Source organism: Cydia amplana, chromosome 22 (assembly GCF_948474715.1).
Source record: "Cydia amplana chromosome 22, ilCydAmpl1.1, whole genome shotgun sequence".
Taxonomy (NCBI): Eukaryota; Metazoa; Arthropoda; class Insecta; order Lepidoptera; family Tortricidae; genus Cydia; species Cydia amplana.
In genome coordinates, this window is record NC_086090.1 from 10,105,036 (window position 1) to 10,130,703 (window position 25,668).

Below are 25,668 nucleotides of genomic sequence, written 5' to 3' on the forward strand. Positions count from 1 at the left end.
CTTCTAAAATAAGAGAATGATAAAACTAAAAAATATATATGATGTACACTACCATGTAAACTTCCATCGAAAATTGGTTTGAACGAGATCTAGTAAGTAGTTTTTTTTTTATACGTCATAAATCGCCTAAATACGGAACCCTTCATGGGCGAGTCCGACTCGCACTTGGCCGCTTTTTATACATTATTGTAGCATTATTATATACTAGCTGTTGCCCGCGACTTCGTACGCGTGGATTTGTATATTGGTGGTTATATATTCTACATTAGCTTAGAACATTATGCAGCAAAAGATTGCAGTAGGACGGTTGATCATTTGTTAATTATTAATATTATACAACGCATATGAGACTTGTTCTCGATAATCCTTCTCAACCCCCTTAGAAGATTTTCATGTCCTCTATTTAATAAAACCTACTACCTAACTACCTATTTGCGAAGTTTGAAGTTCCTAGCTTTAAATACAATTTGAACCCTACTTATACAAATTTTCAACCCCTTTTTCACCACCTTGAAATATGAATTTTCAAAAACGCTTAAATTAGTTTTTTGCCGTTTTTAAATAATACGTTTTTACGAAGTTTCAAGTTCCTAGCTTAAAATAAAATTTGAACCTTTTTAAACCTGTTAGGGGATGAATTTTACAAAACGCTGAAATTAATTTTCCTGTCTTTTAATAATATCCCCAAATACAAAGATTCAAGTCCCGCGCTCGAAAACATGTTTGATATCCATACAAACTTTCAACCCCTTTTCCACCACCTTCGGGGATGAATATTCAAAAACGCTGTAATTATAGCTGGTCAACCAAATCTTGTCAGTAAAAAAAGGCGCGAAAATCAAATTTTCTATGGGACGATATCCCCTACATTTTTCAAATTTGCCGCCTTTTTCTACTGTCAAGATCTGGTTGACCAAGTATAGTTTCCTTTGTTTTAATTAAAAATTTTTTTGGAAAGTTTCAAGTTCCTAGCTTAAAATAAAATTTGCACCCTAAAAACGCTGAAATTAGTTTTCTTGTATTTTAATATAATACCTTTTTGCAAAGTTTCAAGTTCCTAGCTTAAAATAAAACTTGCACCCCAAGACGAACTTTCATCCCCTTTTTAACCCCCTTAGGGGTTGAATTTCCAAAAACGTTGCAATTACTTTTTTTTTGTAATCGGCTATTATGTATTTCTATTATGACGTTTCAATGCATTTGTAATGGATTCAAACTTTCATGCTTACTTAAGCATGGTAGTATTTTCTTCATCATTACCGCGAACTTTCTTGTCACTGAGGAATCGTCCGTGGTTAAAGTAATCTTCAATCTCCTGCAAAGTTCTGTCCTTAGTTTCTGGAAGGATAAAGTAAAATACTACTAGAGAGAGTCCCATAGCTACGCCGAAGATAGCAAAAGTTCCGTACACCTTTACACTTTCTAGCATCGCGGGGGTGATCTTCAACGCAACCATTAGACAGATAGCCAGCGTTAACCCTGACATAGCCGATCCTGCCCCTCTATGAGCTACTGGGAATACCTCTCCAAGCAACGCTAAAGGTATAGGAGTACACCCCAAGTTTGCCAATAAAAAGTACAGCATAAACATCGACACAGGCAGCCAAGCTCGGTCTTTCGTTATCACGTCTATAGCACTCAGGTAAAGGTAGGCACAGATTGCCATTAACACGGCTAAAGATGCTCCGCCAGTGACAAACAGCAAGGTACGTCTCTTTAGCATGCGAACCAGCGCTGACGAGAACGTGGAGCTGAAAGTCGTTATCAGATCTATGATTATCGTGTAGTAGAAAGTTCTGGATTTATCTGCAGAGATTTCTTCGATGATCTGTAAGGCGTAGGCCGGGAAAATGTGCCTTCCACACGTCTCTAGCAAAATACCAGCAAAGAGTATTATGAGCAGAGGCTTCAGAAAGTCCTTTCGAGTGAACTTCTGCAAAAAGATTACCACGTGTCTTTGGACGCTGGATTTCTCTCGTATTTCAGAAAGCCTCTGCTTTTGAGCTTCGGCCATGCTATCGTACTCGTTTCTAGAGCTTTGGTCGTTACCTCGCAGCCACAACCAGGCCTTCTCACTCTTATCAAACTTAAATCTAGCAGCCAACCACGTCGGACTTTCTGGCCAAGTGCAGATAATTCCGAGAGCAATAATATGGGGCACTAGTCCGAAAATTGCAACTGTTCTCCAAGTGTAGAAATGACCTGCAATGTGAACAAGAGTATTGCCAACGCAGACGGCCGCAGTCTTGAGGTTTAAGAACATGCCCCGGAGCTGTGGGCTAGTGTACTCGCCTATGATGACGGCTCCTACAGTGACGCTGGCTCCAGCGGTGATGCCTCCGAGGATCCTGCCAGCCATGAGGGTGGTCACATCCGTGGCGAAGTAGATGAGGAGCCAGCCCAACGTGCCCGGTAGGATGACCAGAGCCTGTGACATCTTCCGGCCCCACAGCTCCATGAAGAAAGCGGAAATCAGGAAACCGGGGAAGCTGGCCAGGCCCACCAGAGAAGCTGGAATGACGAGATTAGTGTTAAAAATTTGGTATGTTTAGTATGGATTACTGGGAGACTAGACAAAATGACAATCATTGATTTAAGTTATATATAAAAATAGTCAAGTGAGTTTTCGTAGCAATTTTCTATTCGTTTGGGGTTTGTCGATCTACAATTGTCATCTCGGAAAGACCCCCCGGCATGGGCCCCGTTTCTCAAAAGCTTGTAACTTTGAATACAAGTGGAAGTCTCTTTCTAACAAAAGCTGTCAAAAAGTGACATCCGCTTGTATTACAAGTTTCTGAGAAACTGGCCCCTGGTGTCCTATGGAATGTTACAAAAATTGCGCTGCTTTCCATAAACATGCTTCAGAAATGGAGCTTTTCTAAATGAAAACTTTCAAAACGCCATTGGTCAACTGCGATTCAGTTGTTAATTTCGTCAAAAAAAAATGTGACGTCCCACGGCAAAAGGTACCTTATGGCGGTTGGCGCTTACGCTATTATTAACGCCGCTCCAATATTACTGCGGCGCTATGCGACGTAAGCGCCAGCCGCCATAAGGTACCTTTTGCTATGGGACGTTACATTTTTTTTGACAAAATTAACAACTGAATCGCAGTTGACCAATGGCGTTTTGAAAGTTTCCATTTAGAAAAGCTCCATTTCTGAAGCATGTTTATGGAAAGCAGCGCAATTTTTGTAACATTCCATAGGACACCAGGGGCCAGTTTCTCAGAAGCTTGTAACTTGTAATACAAGCGGATACAAGCGGACAATTAAATTGTATGTAGCTTTACAAAACCTGCCTCAGGATACCGACTACGAACTGCGTACCAGAAGAGATACATACCAAGCCATGACATAGTTTCCAAGTCAGTCTTGATGGTGGAATCATCAGCCTTCAGCCCCGGCAGCAGGACAGCCGGGAAACTGAGGACCATGCCTTGCCCCAGCATGTTCAGGAGTATGGCTGACACCGCCCATGACTGGAATAGAAAGGGTACTTAAATCACTTCACTTGTAACTGAATAACTAACAATGTATTAACATATTACAAATCTTTTAACATCTCCATGAGCTCATGAACCCTTTACAGTCTGGCTTCCGCTCCGGTCACAGTACGGTAACAGCTCTAGTAAAAATTACCGATGATGTTCGTGCCGGCATGGATAACCGTAAGCTCACCGTACTGACGCTGTTAGACTTCAGCAATGCATTTAACACTGTCGATTTCGATGTTTTACTTAGTTTAATGCGTGCTGTTAATATATCTCCCGTGACAATTGGCTGGTTCCGCAGTTATTTGGAATGTCGTCGGCAGCGAGTAAAGGTAGACTCTTCCATGTCTTCTTGGTGCAGCACCCTGGCCGGCGTTCCGCAAGGCGGTGTGCTGTCTCCTTTACTATTTTCCATCTTTATTAACTCCATCACTACTAATATTTCTTCTTCTTACCACCTCTATGCCGACGACCTCCAAATCTACTCTCAATGCGTTATGAACGATCTGCCACAGGGTATCAGCTCCATGGGAAAGCTGTGCCTGCTGCGGAAGGAGGGTCGTCCAGCTGACTCTCCTTCAGGGTACCGCCCCATTGTCCTCCTGGACGAGACGGGAAAAATGCTTGAACGCATTATTGCCAGGCGGGTAATCAAGCATTTGGAGGACACGGGCCCTAACATAAGTGATAGGCAATTCGGGTTCCGGGAGGGGCGGTCGACGGTCGACGCATTGAGTACATTGAGGGCCTTCAGTGATCAGGCAGCGAATAAAGGGGAGGGGGCAATAGCGGTGTCCTTGGACATTGCAAACGCTTTTGGCTCCCTCCCCTATGAGGTAATTAAAGAGGCACTCCGTTACCACCAAGTGCCTCTTTATCTGCAAAAGATTATAGGACACTACCTCTCTGAAAGAGTAGTGCTCTATCAAGCAGCGGACGGCCTAAAGGAGCGCAAAATGGAGTGCGGCGTTCCTCAGGGGTCAGTGCTGGGACCCCTCCTTTGGAATGTCGGCTTTGACTGGGCGATACGAGGTGCACAACTCCCCCGCATGGTCACCATTTGCTATGCTGATGATACTATGGTGGCCGTGAGGGGGAAGGACTATAATGACACTCTGAGGCGGGCAGCAATTGCTACAGAGCTGACAGTAGGGAGAATCAGCCTCCTGGGGCTAAGGGTGGCACTGCCGAAAACGGACGCAGTGATCTTCGGAGGAAGGGGCTGGCGATTACGACCCAACGAGGCGCTCCCTGTAGGGGGAGAAGCGGTCCAGGTTAAGGACCACATAAAATATCTTGGTCTTATCCTGGACCGCCAGTGGAACTTTGAGGAGCATTTCTCACAATTAACTCCTCGGCTTGTCGGCATGGCATCTGCATTGGGCCGCCTGCTGCCAAACGTGGGAGGACCCCAAGCTCTATGCCGGCGCCTCTTCGCAATGGTGGTGCGAAGCATGGCGCTATATGGGGCGCCGATATGGGCTGAGCGCCTAAAATACAGAGCAAGGGCGCTCCTCCGAAGACCGCAGAGGATAATAGCCCAGAGAATTATTAGGAGCTACCGCACGGTGGCATATGACGCTGCATGCGCTCTCGCGGGCACTTTGCCATGGGAGCTTGACGCCAGGCTCTTGGCGGAGCGGTACAGAGAGCGGCTGGAAGCCAGAAATAATGACGATCGTCTGGCTCCACAAGAGATAGATGCGAGGCGAAAGGCGGCAACCAAAAGGGAGCGGGATCGGTGGAAAGACCAGCTGGAGGACGCCCCATATGGTACCCGCACCATAGCGGCGCTTCTCCCGTCGTTCGACAACTGGCTAGACCGGAAAAGAGGGAGCCTGACATATAGGCTGGTGCAGGTTTTGACCGGACATGGCTGCTTTGGTCATTATCTGTACCAAATTCAGCGGGAACCGTCAACAGTCTGCCATCACTGTGGCGAAGAGGACGACACTGCCCAGCACACCCTTGCGGATTGCCCAAGCTGGGTCTTAGAGCGCCACGAAATGGTGGCGATATTGGGGGTGGACGATCTCTCTCTGCACAGCGTGGTGTCGAGTATGTTGAGCAGCGAGAGATCGTGGAATGCCGTCTCAAAATTCTGCGAAGTGGTGCTGCAGAGAAAAGAGGTAGCGGAACGGGAGCGCGAGGAGCAAGCAAATGCGCACCCGCTCCGGCGTAGACGGGTTGGGAGAAGGCGATTACAATATATCAATCGCCTACTCCCCCAATAGGGCCTGTGGGTTGGGGATCCACAATATAGGGCCTTGTCGAAGGCTGGGGGAAGGGTCGGTGCGTTGCCGATCCTTTCCTCGTTTGGAGCGAGGGTGCCCCCGGTATACTAACCGGGGCAGCCGGGGGGACGACACGGTGGAATGGTCTGCGAACTCGTGGCGTCCCCCAATAACGGTAATGCGGGCAACGCCGCAGGGGATGTTAGTGGGTATTCTCTTCCCCTCCCTCTGCCAAGCAGAGGGAGTTACGGGAGGAGCGAGTCCCACATACCACCCCCCCCAATGGGCTTCCCCAGTCCGGGGGTGAGATGCCTAAATGCATTTACCCCTGCGTCAAAAAAAAAAAAAAAAAAAAAAAAAAAAAAAAAAAAAAAAAAAAAAAAGGGTATCAGCTCCATAAACCGGGACTTGGATCACATTTCCAGTTGGAGCAAACGCTATGGGCTGAAGGTTAATCCGTCTAAATCGCAAGCTATAATTTTAGGCAGCTCTCAACTTATTTCTCGGATTGACTTTCCTAACTTACCTTTCATAGTCTTTGATGCTGTCCCGGTACCATTCTCGAGCCAGGTAAAAAACCTTGGAATAATCTTAGATCGCACACTGTCTTGGGTACCACAAATAAGTGAGATCGGTAGGAAGATGTTTGCGTCTCTGGGGTCACTTCGCAGGCTTCGTAACTTCTTGCCGCTCGCTACCAGAATTGCGCTTGCTCAGTCTCTTCTTCTCCCTATACTGGATTATGCCGATATTTGCTATCTTGATCTTACAGAGGACCAGCTAAATAAACTTGAGCGCCTTCAAAACGCATGTATAAGGTTCATATTTGGCTTACGCAAATATGACCACGTCTCTGAATTTCGCACCCAGCTCAAGTGGCTCCCTATTCGCCATCGCCGCAACTCTCATATTCTTGTTCTTCTTTATAATATTCTCTTCAACCCCACTACCCCCCTATATCTTAAACAGCGTTTCAGCTATCTTTCTTCTGTGCGGTGTGCGGAGAAACTTCTCCTTGCTCCACCATCTTCTTCATCAAAATTTTATATAAACTCTTTTACTTTTCGTGCTGTTCGGTTGTGGAATGCTTTGCCATTAGACATTAGACGTGCTAAATCCCTTCCCATTTTCAAATTTCTTTTAAAATCACATTACCTTTCGCTGCCTTAATTTTGCCTTTATTTATGCCTGTATAATATTTTATGTATGTATGTATATATGTATTTATTATATTTGTATTTATGTATTATATTAAAGTATGTAATGGTTTTCGTCTTGTTTTATTTTAATTCTATTTTTTATTAAATGTATATCGGCACTACCCGTTCAATGTTGTTAGTCCTTAGTTTCCTGCTACTGAAAGGTTGTCTGGAAGAGATCGCTTCTTAGCGATAAGACCGCCTGTTGTTACCTAGCTTTTAATCTGTATTTAATTTCTGTGTATTTTTAATTGTATGGTGCACAATAAAGAATATTATTATTATTATTATCTCCGCGTCAGTGGATATGCAGCTTAACCTTATCTAATTCCCGGACCGATCTGAAACTTTGCAAGCATATAATTATACTTTATATAGATGACAAGATGACAATACAAATGGTTTGATACCATTAAGCTGGTCTGATGATGGAGACAGAAGATTGGATAGTGGAACTCTTCGGTGCAGGTTACTAGTCATTGATGTACATCTCAGAACGGGCCTTACGGCCACTAAAAATGGTACTTTGAAAGCCGTTGGTTTCTGTGTGGGGTCGCAGTTCTAACCTAACCTAAACCTACTTTAATAGCCGTTTGTTTCTGTGTGGGGTCGCAGTTCTAACCTAACCTAAACCTACTTTAAAAGCCATTCGTTTCTGTGTGGGGTCGCAGTTCTAACCTAACCTAAACCTACTTTGAAAGCCGTTCGTTTCTGTGTGGGGTCGCAGCTCTAACCTAACCTAAACCGACTTTGATAGCCGTTCGTTTCCGTGTGGGGTCGCAGTTCTAACCTAACTTAAATCTAAAATTCTTACAACAGATAAATGTATAAATGTATAGTACGACATATAAAAATGTATTAAAGTAATAAAAGTCGAACAAATGAAATGCAATGTTTAGTAGTTGTGCCAATTAAAATAATTTGAAACGAATTAGCGATCAAGTGATATTCGTTGAATAGTATTTCTACGCAGTAAGAAAAATTGATATAAATAGTCTATGAAACAAAATAACGCCAAACAATATTACTAGTACTAATCTTTCGATGAATCGTTGTCGATGAAATAATATTCGATGAAAAGTTTGTCGGTAAAACAAGGGTACACCCTTAAACGTACTTAACCATACCCCGAAGTTAACGGAATTCAATAAAAACATGGTGTAGGTATAGGGAGTATTACTGCAATGTTTTGCCGCCAGAGTGCAGCACGTCGGACCAAGAAAAGTCTGCAGCGGATTTGATAGCCCACGCAGTGCAAGTGTCATTTATGCGTCATAATTTCATAGAAGTTTGACGTTTAAAATAACACGTGCACTGCGTGGGCTATCAAATCCGCTGCAAACTTTTCATGGACTGACTCTAGTGACTTAAGTATACCATAGAGTAACTTATACATACTGTACCTTAAACTGTTTTTTGACAAGTTTTCACAGAAAATCAAATATGACTACATCAAGGCGGTTTGTTTACAAAGGGTCTACCGGGAAACAACGAAATCGAAACTCAGCTATCTGCCTCTTCATCGCTCGAATATGCAAGAGTGATAGAGAGGTTAGATAACAAAATTTCGACTCTCTCGTTTGCGGTAGACCCTTAGATTGTGACTTATCGTGGGAGTGGCACTCCCTACGTAGACTTTCGCGTTATATTTATGTTTAATGTACGTATGTATGTATAAACTCTTTATTGTACAAAACACAAAAATAATTACCTAATTCCTTTCTTACAAATATATAAGTCAAAATGACAGATAAATACAAACGATTCATTGCTAATTTGCGTGCAAAAATGTATCTTAACCTGAAATATATTGAATTACGGAAAATAACAATGGAATGTTTTTTATTATGTACTTCCCTTTTAAATTACGCCCATGAAATAACAATTAAATGATTAATTTATGTGTAATAATAGGTATATCTTTATCCTTGGGGATTAGCGGAATCTTGCTCAGCACAGGGAGGATTGGAAAGGGAAAGGGGAGGCCTTTGCCCGGCAGTGGGACACACACATAGGTTAATAAAAAAAAGTATCTTTATCCTTTAACTGAACTGAATTTATGCTAAAAGTGTGGGGCACCAACCTGCTTCACCGCTGGTGAAAACATCCCGAAATCCGAAATCTCGTTCTAAAAAGTCGCGATTCCACTCTAAAGTAGAACGCCTATTTCAGATGACAATGGATTGCGCCTTAACCGTTTATGATGGTATAAACAGGATGAGATAATTTAGATTGCGGTTTATTGTCTAAAGCTTTCGATTACACCTTGTTTCACCGCGGGTTGAAGCGCACTGCGCCAATTCAGATGACATTATTTACTTAAGGGGCTTCCTGGTCCTGATGACTTTCGATTTGTAGTTCTCTTGTTTGTATCGCTTATTCGTTTAACAACTACGATCTTTAGGGCGTCCGCTAGCTGGCGCGGGTGCACAGAGCGGTATGCACGCGGGTGCCATTGTAGGTAAAATCCGTTGTAGGTAGGTACGCGTCCGCTCCGTGCAACCGTGCCAGCTAGCGGACGCTCTTAGCAAAATGATAAGCAGGTATCTAATCCAAAATTTCAAAATTCGCTGTCTTCGATACAGCATCAACCGTTAGAAACTTAGAAGTTTTAGACAAAAAAAAAACAGTTTATAGAGCATACCTACATTTCGTGCAAATAACTTTAATCTCTTCTCTGTATGTGAGGACCCTGACCGAACTTTAAGCCATCTTTTTGCTTGTTTTTGTAGAAGGATATTTTTGGGATCTATACAGCATAACCGAGGTTCGCGATTTTAGACCACCACACACATATAAAAGGTTAATCTTCTTATATCTATAGGTTCATAAACAATTTTTTTATATGGAAAATACCTAAGTATTGCCTTTTGAGGCTATGGTTGAAAACTGCATCATAAGGAAAGAATTTTTTTTTTACAATCGGACTAGTGCCAATTAATATAAATCATAACCGTTTATCTAAAACTTGAATCTGATGTACCTAAGTACCTATCAACGTAGGAATATTAAAGGATGACTCACGTTAGACCGGGCCGTGTCCGGGCCGGAGCTTCCGGAGCTTCGTTTTCTATGGAGAGCATCACGTGATCACCGGACATCTGTCACAGAAAAGTAAGCGCCGGAAGTGCCGGCCCGGACACGGCCCGGTCTAACGTGAGTCATCCTTAAATCAGAAATTAAGAAATCGATGCCTTTCGTATGAGGCCCCTTAATGAAAATCCATTAGGGCCTATGCGTCCAAAGTTAAAACGGCCGTTTTTGTTTTGAGTTTATAGATTGACGAATCCAGCAACATAGAAACTAGTTTGATGTATTCAAAAGGTACTTTAATACAATAGGCAGTACGTAGCGGCCCCGTTTTTTAAAAATATCTTTCGTTAAATTGAAATAATCACGATTATTTAGCAGTGGCGCTAGTATGCACGTTGATGGGCTCTTAATTACTTAAAAAGATTCCTCATTATCAGTTACAAACAATGTACAGTCAGCAGCAGAAGTTGCTAAGAATTTTTTGATTTAAGTACCTTGACACGCTCTTATTCGCTTAACAATAAAGTCGCCTCAAGATCGTTTTGAACACCTCGCCCTTTTAGCAACCTCTGCTGCTGACTGTACATTGTGCATTGTCTATTACTGATAATAAGTCTAATCTTATTTGTTAGTGCGGAAGTTTTTATGACAAAGGCATTGTGGTATTACACCAAAAATAAATTATATATATTAGAGAAATTATACTGCTGTAAATAACATTTTCACAGATAAGAAATTTGTTGAACAAAACAGTTTATAAATCTTTATGATGGTCATAATTAGTGCCCAGAACCAAGAATAGTATGGAGTTACCATCACACGTGTCTTGGTAGGGCGCTTCACGGGTTAAGTACCTTATCAGGTTTCGATCAATGAAGTTACTATAGGGAGGCCTCATCTATTTACCTCTTCCCATCACTTGGGGTCACCGCAGCATGTCTTTTTCCTCCATACCATACATTTTCATTCCATCATTTAGACTTGTGGGGTAGACCGAGGCGTATTCGATCACAGTGCGAATCGGATTTGTCAAAAAAATCTGATACCTAATATATAAAATATTGCAGTGATATAGGTGCACGAAAATAGCACATTCAATCTCTCCTCTTAGTGTAAGGCCTGAGTGGACGCTCAAGTTGGGCGTGCAACGGGGCGGGGCGTGCGGCGTGCATGTTAAACAAATGCAAGCGTATAGGAGCGGCCTTAGTGCACGCCGCTCAAATCACTTGTGAGCCCGACGCCACGCTGCACGCCCCGCCGAACGCTCCGCTCCGAGCGTCCACTCAGGCTTACACTTAGCCTGCGACGCCAGTCATACCTAAGCAATATTTCAAATATCGACAGATTTTTTAGTCTGATCCGATTTGCCCTGCGATTCGATTCGCCTCTGTCTACCTTATAACATAACTATAACTTTATTTATAGGTATTCTCTTAAAATCAGGCTTACAAAGGTTTGTCTTTTAAGTAAGGTAACGATTAACGCTTGCAGGCTGACTAGAATCGACATGTACTTCAAGGACGCTCAGTTCGTGACGATGCACCGCAAGGAACTGTTCGGCGTGACGGACTTCCTGGCCGAATGTGGGGGGTTAAGGGGGGTGTTCCTTGGATTCTCCTTCCTCAGCCTGGTTGAGCTCATCTACTTCTGTACTATAAGGTGAGACTTGGAGGAGGGACTTCCTGGCTAAATGTGGGGGGTCAGGGGGGGGGGGGTGTTCTTTGGTTTCTCCTTCCTCAGCCTCGTGGAGCTCATGGTGAGACGTGAGGGAATTCGTGGCCAAATGTTAGGTTGACAAGGGCGGATCCGACTTATAGTCAGGGGCCCAGGGGAGGTTATGACCCCCATGAAAAGCAATCCATACATACTTCGGCCGCTATTGTCATTTTTCTGACATTGTAGAAATTTACTATTAACTGTTTCTCATAAATAATATTTTAAAGCGTCTGAAGGTTTTAATACCGAACACGTACAACGATAGCGCAAGACCACCCATTTATCTCATTGTGCGTCGTGCGACAGTACGCGGCGCGCAGGCAATGGATCGGTGCTCAGCACTGTCAGTGCATGTTTTTACAGGCCTCAGGCCTATTTACCCCCTTATTTATAAACATTTTGTCTTAGTCTGCCATTTAGACTTATACATGTGTAAGAAAGGTATAAAACATAAATTACCTAATTTAGGCTTGTGGCGCGTTTAGCAATAAGGGTTAAACGTGAGTGAAACCGTAAATTTAGTTCAATATTGTTTGTTTTAGACACTGACAATCCAACCTCTAGACTGAGCTTAGGCCAATTCTTTCATGAAACCGATGCTGCCAAAAATACGGGGGTGCGGGGGGACGAGGTGAGCGAATCCCGTGCCGTGATTGGTCCGTTCAAAGACACGGACCAATCACGGCACTGGATTGACTCGAAGATGGAGTAACGCTACCGTATGTGTGGCAGAGGGGGTAGCTCGACTATGCTATGTCTAGAGGTTGGATTGTCTGTGGTTTTAGATTATTCTGCAAGGTCAGTCGACACACCGATGAAGACAAAGGGAAGAATGGTAAAGCAGCGCCCCGCGCCAGCGAACCTCAGCCATATGACGGGACGCGCGACATTAAAGATTAAAGTTAAAAAAAATTACATTATGTGAATTTTAAACAAAATCTTTTTTAGCATAAGGTGTCCAGTTATTGGAAGGTGGCCAGCCAGTAATACACGATTTACATCGCTAATCGTACTTAATTCGCACTTACACCACGTTAGATGCCGCTATGATTTTTATACTTTATTGTAGCATTATTATACCAGCATTATTATTTTATATGTATTAGCAATTTTTCGTATGGTTAGAATTGAAAACTTACCTAGAATTCTATACACAACTAGATTTCAGGATTCTCTCATACCAAAATATAATAAAAGTTGTACATATTACGTTATTAATATGTACAACTTTTATTATCTTATTAGTCGGTACTCGTGGTTTTCTACAATTCTACCTACATCATATTAACTAGTGCTTAGTTTTAAGTTATAAAATACATATGTATGTTAGTCTGTAAGGTATTTGTAATATGAGCCTTGTTGCCTGAATTAAATTTCAAAATAATTAAATAATGACTGTTATTTTACCTCAATTACTCGCCATTTTGAATCTTCATCGCAAACCTCTTGGAAATATTTTTACTAATTATAAAATAGACATGCAGTAGGTACCTACTCGTCCTCTACCGTAAAAGTCTAAAACTTTTCCCGTTAAAATAACTTTGCCACCGCGTCACAGTGACGCGTACCAAGTTCAGGAAATGGTGCCATATTAATTTGCCTAGCTGAATTCAATTGAGATGGTTTTAAATATTTCTGTCTGTGGTACCTATATATTATTGTATTAAATATTTAACAGTTCTAAAAGAGAAACTGATTTGAATAGCAGGAAAATACTCTAATTGCAACATTAATAATACTCATTAAGTTATCATTTCAGTGTCGTGCCGGTAAAGTGCAACCTTGTGTAAGATCCAGATTTCCATACAATCAGTATTCGTTTATGGCTGATAATACTGTTAATTGAACTATTATTTTGTCACAATGATGATAAATACACTTAGGTGACCTAAGTGGTGGATAATGACCGGTCTATGTATGGCAATGAAGCGAATTAGGAGTATTTGCCTCTAGAATTTTAATTTTTAACAAGCAGAAATGTCTGCTACGCTGCTATTAAGAAGAAGAACGATGTTATTATTACGGTAGATGTCGCTAGGGTCCCCTTGACCCATATAACATGGTTATGATGATGATGATGGTCTATGGATGAGATATTGGTGGCTCAGATAGCAGAGTGCTGGAGTATCGATCCAGAGACCGTGAGTTCAAGTCTCACCCAAGACAGTAATTTTTCCAATTTTAAATTTTCCTCTAGAAGTTAAGACAGGGGTTAGCAAATTCTGCTTAAATATTTTGGACAGCGACAGGGTAAAATAAATTATAGAAAACGACAACAACAAATTTTATTAACAAGAACGTAAAAATAAAAGTTAAATTCGTTAAATTAATTAGGTAGGTACCTAAAATATTAGACGGGCATTTTCAGATAATAGTATATGTAGGTGCAATTTCCTTTTTTGAAAAACCATCAAGTTTTGGGTCATCAATCTAGTTCTACTTAGAATCACGAAAACGATCGATTTAAAAAGGAAAAAATATTGTCTGAAAAATTTTCTGTTGACTGTGACTTGTGACGCATTTTCACATACTTTTTATGGGGACCGTCACACAACTGACACCCAAAATTTGTATGAAACACTGGGGACACTTCCTTCTTTGTTTTCAATAGTTCTCTCAATTCTCAGTCGAAATAATCCAAGAGTTGTTAGTTTTTCAAAAAAAAAACAAGCAACAACGGTTGCACTCCGGGAGTGCCGATAGAAGTGAAAACTCACCTCACTGATGTTACCGACGCCCGGTAACACGATACATACATTTAGCGGAGGTATTCTATTTATTTATTATATATTATTATCATTCTCAAATAAGATCACACTTTTTCATTGACATGTTTATTTACATACTGCCATGACAACGTCAAATTATTTGAACATAGGTAAAGAGTCTTGAAAAGGAGTCCGCAACATAAATGTCAAATAACATTGAGTTTTCTTTATTGATTTAAATGCCATATAAATTATGAGTGGCCACCTTACGGGGCTTACGGTCACGTGATCGCCTTACGCCCTTTACGGTCACGTAATCGCCTTACGCTGTCTCGAGTTTATCATTTTTTCCCCACCTCAAAAAGTGCCCAGCGCCGCTAAAGAAGTTTTCACGTCAAAAAATGTACACTTTTTTCTAAAACCCCCAGATACTACTATCAATAACAATGTCTTATACTCAGTTCTTAAGCATGGTAGTATTTTCTTCATCATCTCCGGGAACTTTCTTGTCACTGAGGAACCGTCCGTGGTTAAAGTAGTCTTCAATCTCCTGCAGAGTTCTGTCCTTAGTTTCTGGAAGGATGAAGTAAAATACTACTAGAGAGAGTCCCATGGCTACACCGAAGATAGCAAAAGTTCCGTACACCTTTACACTTACTAGCATTGCGGGGGTGATCTTCAACGCGACCATTAGACAGATAGCCAGCGTTAACCCTGACATAGCCGATCCTGCCCCTCTATGAGCTACTGGGAATACCTCTCCAAGCAACGCTAAAGGTATAGGAGTACACCCCAAGTTTGCCAATAAAAAGTACAGCATAAACATCGACACAGGCAGCCAAGCTCGGTCTTTCGATATCACGTCTATAGCACTCAGGTAAAGGTAGGCACAGATGGCTATTAACACGGCTAAAGATGCTCCACCAGTGACAAACAGCAAAGTACGTCTCTTTAGCATACGAACCAGCGCTGAAGAGAACGTGGAGCTGAATGTCGTTATCAGATCTATGATTATCGTGTAGTAGAAGGTTCTGGATTTATCTCCAGAGATTTCTTCGATGATCTGTAAGGCGTATGCCGGGAAAATGTGCCTTCCACACGTCTCTAGCAAAATACCAGCAAAGAGTATTATGAGCAGAGGTTTCAGAAAGTCCTTTCGGGTGAATTTCTGCAAAAAGATTACCACGTGTCTTTGGACGCTGGATTTCTCTCGTATTTCAGAAAGCCTCTGCTTTTGAGCATTGGCCATACTATCGTACTCGTTTCTAGAGTATTGGTCGTTACCTCGCAGCCACAACCAGGCCTTCTCACTCTTATCAAACTTAAATCTAGCAGCCAACCACGTCGGACTTTCTGGCCAAGTGCAGGTAATTCCGAAAGCAATGATATGGGGCACTAGTCCGAAAATTGCAACTGTTCTCCAAGTGTAAAAATGGCCAACAATGTGAACAAGAGTATTGCCAACGCAGACGGCCGCAGTCTTGAGGTTTAAGAACATGCCCCGGAGCTGTGGGCTGGTGTACTCGCCTATGATGACGGCTCCTAAAGTGACGCTGGCTCCGGCGGTGATGCCTCCGAGGATCCTGCCAGCCATGAGGGTAGTCACGTCCGTGGCGAAGTAGATGAGGAGCCAGCCCAACGTGCCCGGTAGGATGACCAGAGCCTGTGAGATTTTCCGGCCCCACAGCTCCATGAAGAAAGCGGAAATCAGGAAACCGGGGAAGCTCGCCAGGCCCACCACAGAAGCTGGAGAGGAAATTAGTGTTAAAATTTAGGTATGTTTAGTATGGATTACTGGGAGACTAGACAAAATGACAATAATTGATAGAAAAAGCCAATCGAAACTTAAGTACTATAACCTAAGAGGGGATATTAAGTCACGTGAGTTTTCTGCATCTGTCATGGTACTTTTTTTCTACTCGTTTGACGTCTACTTTCCAAAAAAAATATTTCAGAAATAGAGCTTTTCTAAATGGAAACTTTCGAAACGCGATTGGTCACAACTATGTCATTCAGTTGCAGATTTACCTACAATTGTAACAAATTGTATATCGTAGCTTTACAAAACCTGCCTTAGGTTACCGACTAAGACTTGCGTAGGTACCAGAAGAGATACATACCAAGCCAAGACATAGTGTCCAAGTCAGTCTTGATGGTGGAATCATCAGCCTTTAGCCCCGGCAGCAGGACAGCCGGGAAACTGAGGACCATGCCTTGCCCCAACATATTCAGGAGTACGCCTGACACCGCCCATGACTTGAACAGAAAGGGTATTTATTTTAACACTTAACTTGTTTTTAACCAACCTAATAATAAACTCTAGGTCCATGGGGTCCCAGTGCGCATAAGTTGTTCGCAGAAATCGCGAAGCGTCTGGTTAACGTAACTGGTGACCGAAGACCTAGTGTAAATGCTAATAACCTATTTCTACTACAAAAAATATGTATACGAGTCCTAACCAAGATAAGTAATAAAGAAAGTTGTAGACCACATTTCACGAAATTAAATATTCTCACCCTTACATCCTTATACATCATGGAAACCTGTAAATTTGTGCGAAAACACGAAAGCTTATTTGTAAAACCCCAAAATCCCAAACCACAACTACATAACTTACGTATCCGCAATAAACTTGTACAAGCAATTCCCGCTAACCTACATTTCTTCAACAAAGGCCCTTACTCGATGTCCATTCGAATATATAACCAGGTCCCCCAGTACATAAAAAATGTAAATAAATATGATAACTTTGTAAATAAGCTCAAGACTTACCTTTTAACCGAATGCCCATACACTCTGCAAGAGTTTATGGACAATTAATTAGTTTAATTTCCCTTATATACCTATGTATAATATTATTATGTTGCCACGCCCTTGTAGGGTCCATGCTGTACCTAATCTAAGTTAACACCTGTAATACCATGGATTGCGATTAAATGATTATGATTATGATTATGATTATGATTATGAGCTGGCGGCTACCTCGCACCTCGCACAACGTATCAGCATTGCGATACAGCGAGGAAATGTCGCCAGCATCCTTGGTACAATGCCTCAAGGGCCTATTTTTTAGATTTAAGCTAGTTTTTAATTTCTTTTAGTAATACATATATCTTGTTTGTAAATAAATGATTATCCCAGATACTTATCTTAGAACTGTATTAACTATATCGCATATCATTTGTATTCAAAAAGTTTGTTCTAAGGTAAGAAACATACACCAAAATAAGGTTGAATTCATAACCTCTCTTTTTTGAAGTCGTTTAAAAATACTTGATTGGAATTGATTGGGATGGGTAGGTACATACGAGTATCTTAATTTTCGGAGCAGTTTGTTAAAAAACCGGCCAAGTGCGAGTCGGACTCGCGCACGAAGGGTTCCGTACCATTACGCAAAAAACGGCAAAAGAATCACGTTTGTTGTATGGGAGCCCCACTTAAATATTTATTTTATTCTGTTTTTAGTATTTGTTGTTATAGTGGCAACAGAATACATCATCTGTGAAAATTTTAACTACCTAGCTATCACGGTTCATGAGATACAGCCTGGTGACAGACAAACAGACAGACAGGCGGACAGACGGACAGACGGATAGACGGATAGATGGACAGACGGACAGACGGACAGCAGAATTAGTAATAGAGTCCCGTTTTTACCCTTTGGTTACGGAACCCTAAAAATGGAGTATAGTCGCGCCACGGTACTTTTGGTTTGGACCCGGAAAATTAACAAAGAATGAAAACATTCGAAGAATGTCCCTTGCATGAATTTTTGTTGATCAGGTTTTTGGAAATTATTCGAAATGGCGGAGTTGTGAAGTATCACAGAACTCAGAGCCACTAGTGTATTTTTTTTAACTAGCATATAGGTACTTTAAGTAAAAACTAACAGTGATTGGACTACTATTAATATTGTCTTTAAAATATTGTATAAGTGTTTTTTTTTGCTAAAATCATTTATTTACTAACAAGATATAATATACAGTGTATTACTAAAAGAAATTAAAAACTAGCTTAAATCTAAAATAGGCCCTTGAGGCATTGTACCAAGGATGCTGGCGACATTTCTTCGCTGTATCGCAATGCTGATACGTTGTGCGAGGTAGCCGCCAGCTCTTCGGTCACCAGTTACGTCAACCAGACGCTTCGCGATTTCTACGAACAACTGATGCGCGCTGGGACCCCATGGACCTAGAGTTTCGACTCCAAATGGTACTCTCTACCGAGGCTCTTATATTTGTTACGTTTTAAAATTTCGGCGCTTTCCGCCGCCCCGCCCGCTTTGTAAAGTGTAATTAAATTTTGTTTAAGGATGACACCATATAAAGGGTACACGGAATACACGTACGGGTACGGGGTACACGGGTCTAGTCAGATTTTTTGGAAAAATATAACACATTTTTTTCTCCCTTTAAAAACACCTATACACGAAAATAATATGGTTAAATAGACTTATATCGACCGGGATATGAACCGTGATTACCTTTTGTATTGTTTTCGAGCTCCAGATATTTCGATATTTCGCATCACGGTTCATATCCCGGTCGATATAATTCTAGTGAAACTAACCGTGAATCATTTAAAACTTATAATATGGTTAATTACATAATTACCTACATCGTTCCTTTCAAACCGCGATAACTCAAAATGTTGTCACAGAGATTGCATGAGACATGTTCTTTCCGCGTACGCTTCATATGGTATACTGATGGTCATCCGCGGTACACCCCTGCGATTTCTATGTTTGCACATCACGATTTATATCTAACATAAACGATTCTGTTTCCGTTTTTTATCCTTTCTGAATTGAATTTACGCTAATAAGTGTTTAAGGAACTAACCTGTTTCACCGCTGGTGAAAACATCCCAAAGTCTGATGAACATCCAATCCTGACAAACTCGCGTTCCGTTCCAAGGCAGAATGCCTATTTCAGATCATGATGGATGGTACCATAACCATTTATGGTTGGAAGATAAACATGATGAGATAATATAGATAAGTTTATTGTCTTTAGGCTTTGATTACACCTTATTTGTTTCACCGCGGGTCGAAGCGTACTGCGCCAATTCAGATGACATTCTTCATTTAAGGGGCTTCCTGGTAATAAAGACCTTCGATTTGTAGTGCTCTTATTTGTATCGCTTATCCGTTTAAGAACTACGATCTTTAGCAAAATAATAAGTAGGTACCTGAGGTAATCCAAAAATTTCTAAATGCACTGTCTACCAACTGTCCAATTTCTTTGTCCAGTTGCATTGCGTTTCATTGTCTCATTAAGTAAAATGAACAGCACCAAACCTTGGAAGTTTTAGGCAAAAAAACAGTTAGGAATTGAGTATAAATTTTGTGCAAAAAACATTAATTTTTAGTCATCTTTATGCTTTTTTTTTGTAGAACGATATTTTTGGGCCCTATACAACACAACAGAGGTTTAAACCCGCGATTTTGGACCACACACATATATAAGGTTAATCTTCATAGATCAATGTTCATAAACCACATTTTAATATGGAAAATACCAAGTTAAATCTTATTAATTGAAGAAATCATAAAAAGAAATGTTTTTTTTACAATCTTCCTAATGCCTATTAATATAAATCACAACCGTTTATCTACTCTTGTATCTGATGTATCAACGGCGGAATACCAAATCAAAACTTGACAAATCGATCCTTCGTATGAAGCCCCTTAATGGAAATCAATTAATGCCTATAAAAGTGTTAATTACTTAATAAGATTCCTCATTATCAGCTACAATTAACAAAAATAGGTTAACATTGTAAGTACGGTATTAGTTATTATGATAAATCATTGTTATTGTACCAAAAATAAATAATACATATTATAACATAATAACATATTATAACATAATTTATAGAAACCGTTAAGGCTTCGTCACACAGGCGCGTTTTCCGGGCGGGGCGTGAGCGGCGCGTGAGCGTTTTATATGTAAAAGCGGCGCGCCCCCGCTCACTCGCCGCCCGGAAACGCGCCTGTGTGACGAAGCCTTTAGATAAATTATGTAGCTGTAAATAATACTTTATCCTCCTAAGGCCCAAGGTCCTACCCATAGTACTTATTAACTTTCTTATTCAGACCCAGCTCCTACAACAATTGTGTAGTCATAGCGTACCACGGTCCTACCAGTAGGACTTAATAGAAAACCCATTTCAAATTTTGCGCTTATCGAAATTGGCGTGTACGAACTTCTAAAGGACTGTTTTGTTTTGTCTGTGAGCCCTTTAACAAGTTCGTAAAAAAAAAAATCAAAGTGCTGTACAAGGTATAAGTACAATAACTTTAAAAAAAGTCTTTTAAGTACTTGGGTCTGAATAAGTATAAAACAATAGTACTACTGGTAGGACTACGGGCCGTACTGACTACATAAGTTGAGTTCGGGTAAGTTTCGGACGTTTTTAGGTGGGTTGAGATGATATTGGATTTGATTTTTTTTCTCAGCTTGTGGATAGGGTATGGACATGATTCAATTACAGAATTGATAATAATGAAATGCTCTATATAATAGAATTTTATTATCTTTCTAAACGTCATAATGAGCGTGTAATGAGTGTTTAAATATAGGAAACAAAATAAATTGACAGCATTCTTTTTTTACCTGGTGGTGTAAGAACGGACGGGCCTATAAGTTCGCTCCTATTGCCGGTATCATAGAGTTTACTATTGCAAAATAACCGGTATTACCCACTGATTAATATATAGAAGAATTGGCCTAGGAGTAATTCGGGCTATCATATCCGACCCGATTTTTATTTTTTTGCATTTTTTCTGTCCGATCTTACACCATGCGCTAAATTTTCAAGAAATTATGGTTGCCAAACTTTAGATGTGGAGTCAATGAACCCGAGTAGGGTTAATGAACCACGTGGGTTCATTGACACCATAAGCGCGTTAGGTTGAAAAAAGGTGATGAAAGAGGATTTAAGGATAAAATCATATGAAAGTGGAGGAATGAATACGACCATTTTTAATCAGTCTGCGTTTTTATTATTTATAATGATGGAAACATATTCGTTTAAGAATAAGAGATCAATTAAGTATGTGGCGTTACTTACTTAAGTGTAGCGATCAATACAAGATGATTTGGGAGCTTTATTGTGATTTAATATCTTCTATTAATCATATTTACCTAATACCTAATTTAATCAGATATAATGGTGACACGAATAAAGTTTGAGCAACCCTGAGAAAATAAGATCGGATGATTAGCATCCGATCTTTTACTACTTCGGGTAAGACCGGATCTCGGCCTACAGGCATCGTATCAAAATTCCAAATATACAGATTTGTCACAAATTTAATAAAAATAACATGCAATCTGTAAAAGAAACAAATAACGCTTCAACTTGCCAGTTATACAAGAAAAACTGGCGAAGGGTAATTCCGGACACAAAAAAAATCTCATTTTTTGGACGTTTGCACTTAACCGTATATATCTTGCGACTTGTTAGTCGGAGCGACAAGTGCGTCCTGAAGGGGGGTGCGGAACAAAACAGCGCATTGCATCACCTTGCCAGCATTAAAAAAAAGCCCCGCAACAGGCAGAAATTTAAATCATACGATCTTACCCGGTGTTCGATCTTAGTCGAACTCACCTTACTCAATTTTTCGTTGGGCCTTAGGAGGTTAAGTGACTGTTACATAATGAATGAGATTAAAATACGTCTACATTACGCAATAATAACATCTTCAAAGATAAGAATTTTGGTGTAAGTACCTACCGTAAAATGGAGTGAGTAGGGGCAAAACTGACATTCAAACATCGATAACATTTTATTTTTACATACGCAAACTGAATGGTGTATATAATAAGTGTTCCGGACGTTTGTATTTTAGTTTTTATTTTATTTTGGGTAGTTCCATTTCATAACTTTGACGATAAACAGGAAATCCCACCTCACCCCGTAGTCCCTCGTAATTGGGGTGAGATGGGAATTCATACAAAGGTGATTTTGGAAGATTGTTGGATCGATTTTTTTATTTGAGTATTACTATAGCTCCATTTTAAATTGGAAATATTGGAATACATTATTTTTGTAGCAGTAGCCTTAAAAATCCATCTCACCCCTTTCCTTCAACCCTTCTCTCACCATTCATAACCCAACTCTCCCCGCAAATCCTACTCACCCCATTTTACGGTATAATATAAAACTTACAAACATTGCGACATCAAAATGATATCTATATGGGGTGTGTAATAATACTAGCACAGAATAGGTATAGTGCACTACTGCCTTATGGGAATATAGTTCAGATCCGGAAACCGCTTCCAACTTTTAGTATGTTGTTGGGCATGGTATTGGGTCTCCAAAACTGCCGGGAGACAGCGGCGCCGGCCATCTACTTCAGCGGAATGACGTCATAAAAATGACTCCCGCCTCGTTGCGAATATTGCATATTGCACCCAAACTATGCATTGCACATACACGTGTGGGGTATGAAATGAAAGCCAATTAAATATACTACATTTAATTTGTACAGTGTGTACAGAAATAAACGACAGTTTAAAAGAAATTTACAAAGAAATAAAAATTATGTAAAAAAATATTCGATTATTTGGGTTTTACAACCAAACCAAAAGTCGGACGTTAAAGCAATGTACTACAACATTAAAGATGGCGTCTCGAGCCATACACTGATAAAAAAAATCAAAATGTGTCCAAAAATGTGGCAATTATGCAATAAAATGTAGGTATTTGCCAATACAAATGCATTAAAGTTAAAAAAATCGAAATTGCTCATTTTCAGGATAATCCGCATAAGCATCTAGTATATTATTAGCAATATGACCTGGATTCTAAAACCGCCGGGAGAGCATCTCTATTGTCTCTGGGTAATGTATAATGACGTCATACAGATAATCACGACCGAAATTCGCAAAATGTAAATTATAACTATACCATGAGTCATACATACACGTGTGCTATATCAAACGAAAGGTTATTAAATGTATTATGATTCGTTCATACATTATTTATTAAAACATTGTATAGTTTAAGAGCCACAAACAAAGAAATAACACTCTTTATGAAAAAAGTTCATATATATATAAATATATACGAACTTTGAAAATTATAGCTCAACTAAAAACGTTATAACAATTTTGCGTATATCATTAGAAAACACAGTTATTCAGGTTTGGGTTACCGCTTAAATTTTTGATTTCCATCAACAACTAAGAAAGTTATGCAAAAATAACTAAAGCGCGCCAACAATTCTACCTACAACGGGCTCATATTATGCTACTACAGTCCTAAGTATCGGGCAAGCAATGAAAGTACATAACGTAAAATAAATTAAAATGTCATTTTTGACCAAAACATATAAAAAAGCGGCCAAGTGCGAGTCGGACTCGCCCATGAAGGGTTCCGTATTTAGGCGATTTATGACGTATAAAAAAAAAACTACTTACTAGATCTCGTTCAAACCAATTTTCGGTGGAAGTTTACATGGTAGTGTACATCATATATTTTTTTTAGTTTTATCATTCTCTTATTTTAGAAGTTACAGGGGGGGGGACACACATTTTATCACTTTGGAAGTGTCTCTCGCGCAAACTATTCAGTTTAGAAAAAAATGATATTAGAAACCTCAATATCATTTTTGAAGACCTATCCATAGATACCCCACACGTATGGGTTTGATGAAAAAATTTTTTTTTAGTTTCAGTTCGAAGTATGGGGAACCCCAAAAATTTATTGTTTTTTTTCTATTTTTGTGTGAAAATCTTAATGCGGTTCACAGAATACATCTACTTACCAAGTTTCAACAGTATAGTTCTTATAGTTTCGGAGAAAAGTGGCTGTGACATACGGACGGACAGACGGACAGACGGACAGACAGACAGACATGACGAATCTATAAGGGTTCCGTTTTTTGCCATTTGGCTACGGAACCCTAAAAAAGGACAATAAATTTTGGGGGTTCCCCATACTTAGAACTGAAACTCAAATTTTTTTTTCATCAAACGCGGGGGTTACGGGGCTTGTAAAATTCAACTTCATCCTCCTAACAAACCCACTATACAAAAAATGGCCAGTTGCATTTGAAATCAATAGTAAAAAAAATATGGTTGAGGAATGGGTCGCCCTTTTATCGTGTCGATAAAATGACGCTAGACTACGACAACGATAAAAGAAATTGTAGAAAATAATAACTTTATTAACAGGAACGTTGGAACATTTATAGTAGTTTATGCAACAGTGATATAATAAGGGTAAATTCTCGGGTCTTTTTTTACAAAACTCGACTACGTCTCGTTTTGTATCTTCGACCCTTGAATTTTAAGAACCAATTATGAGCTGTTGCATACATTACTTTTTCTATGACAGCTGCAGCAAAAAAAAAAAAAGTTATTATTAAAAAAAAAGAGTTATTATTAAAAAAAAAGAGTTATTATTTAAAAAAAATTGAGTAATTATTTAAAAAAAAAAAGAGTTATTATTGTAAATGAAAACATACCTCTTTCAATCAAGATGATCGGAACTTGTATCTTTAAAAAAAATAAAGCATAGACAAATCATTCAAATGACATTGCTTTAGATATCACTGTCAGTCATTTAATTGACACATTTAAGTGCTGGAGTAGAAAAAATTATTTAGGTACCTACCTAAAAAGCTACTATTTACTTAAAATCATTAATATCATTAACAATGTCTTAACCTCTAGCCGATACGTCAAACCTTGCCAAGCAAAATGAAGTTATATTTTGTCAACACAAAGTTCAAATTAGAATGGAACAGGAGACCTTTTTATAGGTCTCTGGGCGGCTAGAGGTTAAGGCCTGCACAAACCGGCGGAGCGCAGCGCAGATCACTTTAAAATTATCAATGTATATTCTTCCCTAATTCAATTACATTCAGGTATTTTAAATGCTTTGAGACCGACCTCGGAGCATCACGGAGGATTGTTACTCCGCGGCAGGAGCACGTTAGAGGATACCGCGGCGGTAGGCGCCGGCATGCCGCGACATCCCCCGGTATGCGCCGAGGCCTCCCGTGTGCGCCGGAGTAGCACCGGGACGACGGAGGAGAACTCGTGCACACTAGTCACTAATCCCTTTTGATAAAGTGCACGCGGCGGCATGCCGCGGCATCCCCCGGTCTGAGCCGAAGTGGTCCCTGGTGCGCCGGCCGCCAGCGCCAGGCTGGCGGGCGCTCGCGGTATCGCGGGGGATTTTACCTCGCTGGTGTGCGCTACGCGGCGTAGGTAAATGCTCCTCGGTGATCTGCGCTGCGCTCCGCCGGTTTGCGCAGGCCTTTATAC

General features: G+C 40.4%; 2 protein-coding genes across 2 annotated transcripts; both read right to left on the reverse strand.

Moving 5' to 3' along the window:
- Positions 1 to 1,225: 1,225 nt before the first annotated feature.
- LOC134658527 (facilitated trehalose transporter Tret1-like) lies at positions 1,226 to 9,039 on the reverse strand. Its single transcript, XM_063514213.1, has 3 exons — positions 9,010 to 9,039; positions 3,346 to 3,481; positions 1,226 to 2,511 (listed from the first exon to the last, which is right to left on the reverse strand). The coding sequence occupies exons 1-3, from the start codon at positions 9,031 to 9,033 to the stop codon at positions 1,226 to 1,228; spliced, it is 1,446 nt and encodes a 481-aa protein (XP_063370283.1). The 5' UTR covers positions 9,034 to 9,039.
- Positions 9,040 to 14,798: 5,759 nt separating this feature from the next.
- On the reverse strand, positions 14,799 to 19,431 carry LOC134658298 (facilitated trehalose transporter Tret1-like). Its single transcript, XM_063513921.1, has 3 exons — positions 19,225 to 19,431; positions 16,504 to 16,639; positions 14,799 to 16,129 (listed from the first exon to the last, which is right to left on the reverse strand). The coding sequence occupies exons 1-3, from the start codon at positions 19,246 to 19,248 to the stop codon at positions 14,841 to 14,843; spliced, it is 1,449 nt and encodes a 482-aa protein (XP_063369991.1). The 5' UTR covers positions 19,249 to 19,431; the 3' UTR covers positions 14,799 to 14,840.
- Between the last annotated feature and the right edge of the window lie 6,237 nt (positions 19,432 to 25,668).

Bases quoted from the DNA above. Each gene is read 5' to 3' on its own strand.
- LOC134658527 (XM_063514213.1), bottom strand. From the start codon at position 9,033: ATGTTTTCACCAGCGGTGAAGCAG. The intron at 3,482-9,009 runs GTTGGTGCCCCA...TTTCTATTCCAG, and splicing joins TTTCACCAGCGGTGAAGCAG to TCATGGGCGGTGTCAGCCAT. The intron at 2,512-3,345 runs GTATGTATCTCT...TCGTCATTCCAG, and splicing joins GGAAACTATGTCATGGCTTG to CTTCTCTGGTGGGCCTGGCC.
- LOC134658298 (XM_063513921.1), bottom strand. From the start codon at position 19,248: ATGTTTTCACCAGCGGTGAAACAG. The intron at 16,640-19,224 runs GTTAGTTCCTTA...TTTCTGTTCAAG, and splicing joins TTTCACCAGCGGTGAAACAG to TCATGGGCGGTGTCAGGCGT. The intron at 16,130-16,503 runs GTATGTATCTCT...TTTCCTCTCCAG, and splicing joins GGACACTATGTCTTGGCTTG to CTTCTGTGGTGGGCCTGGCG.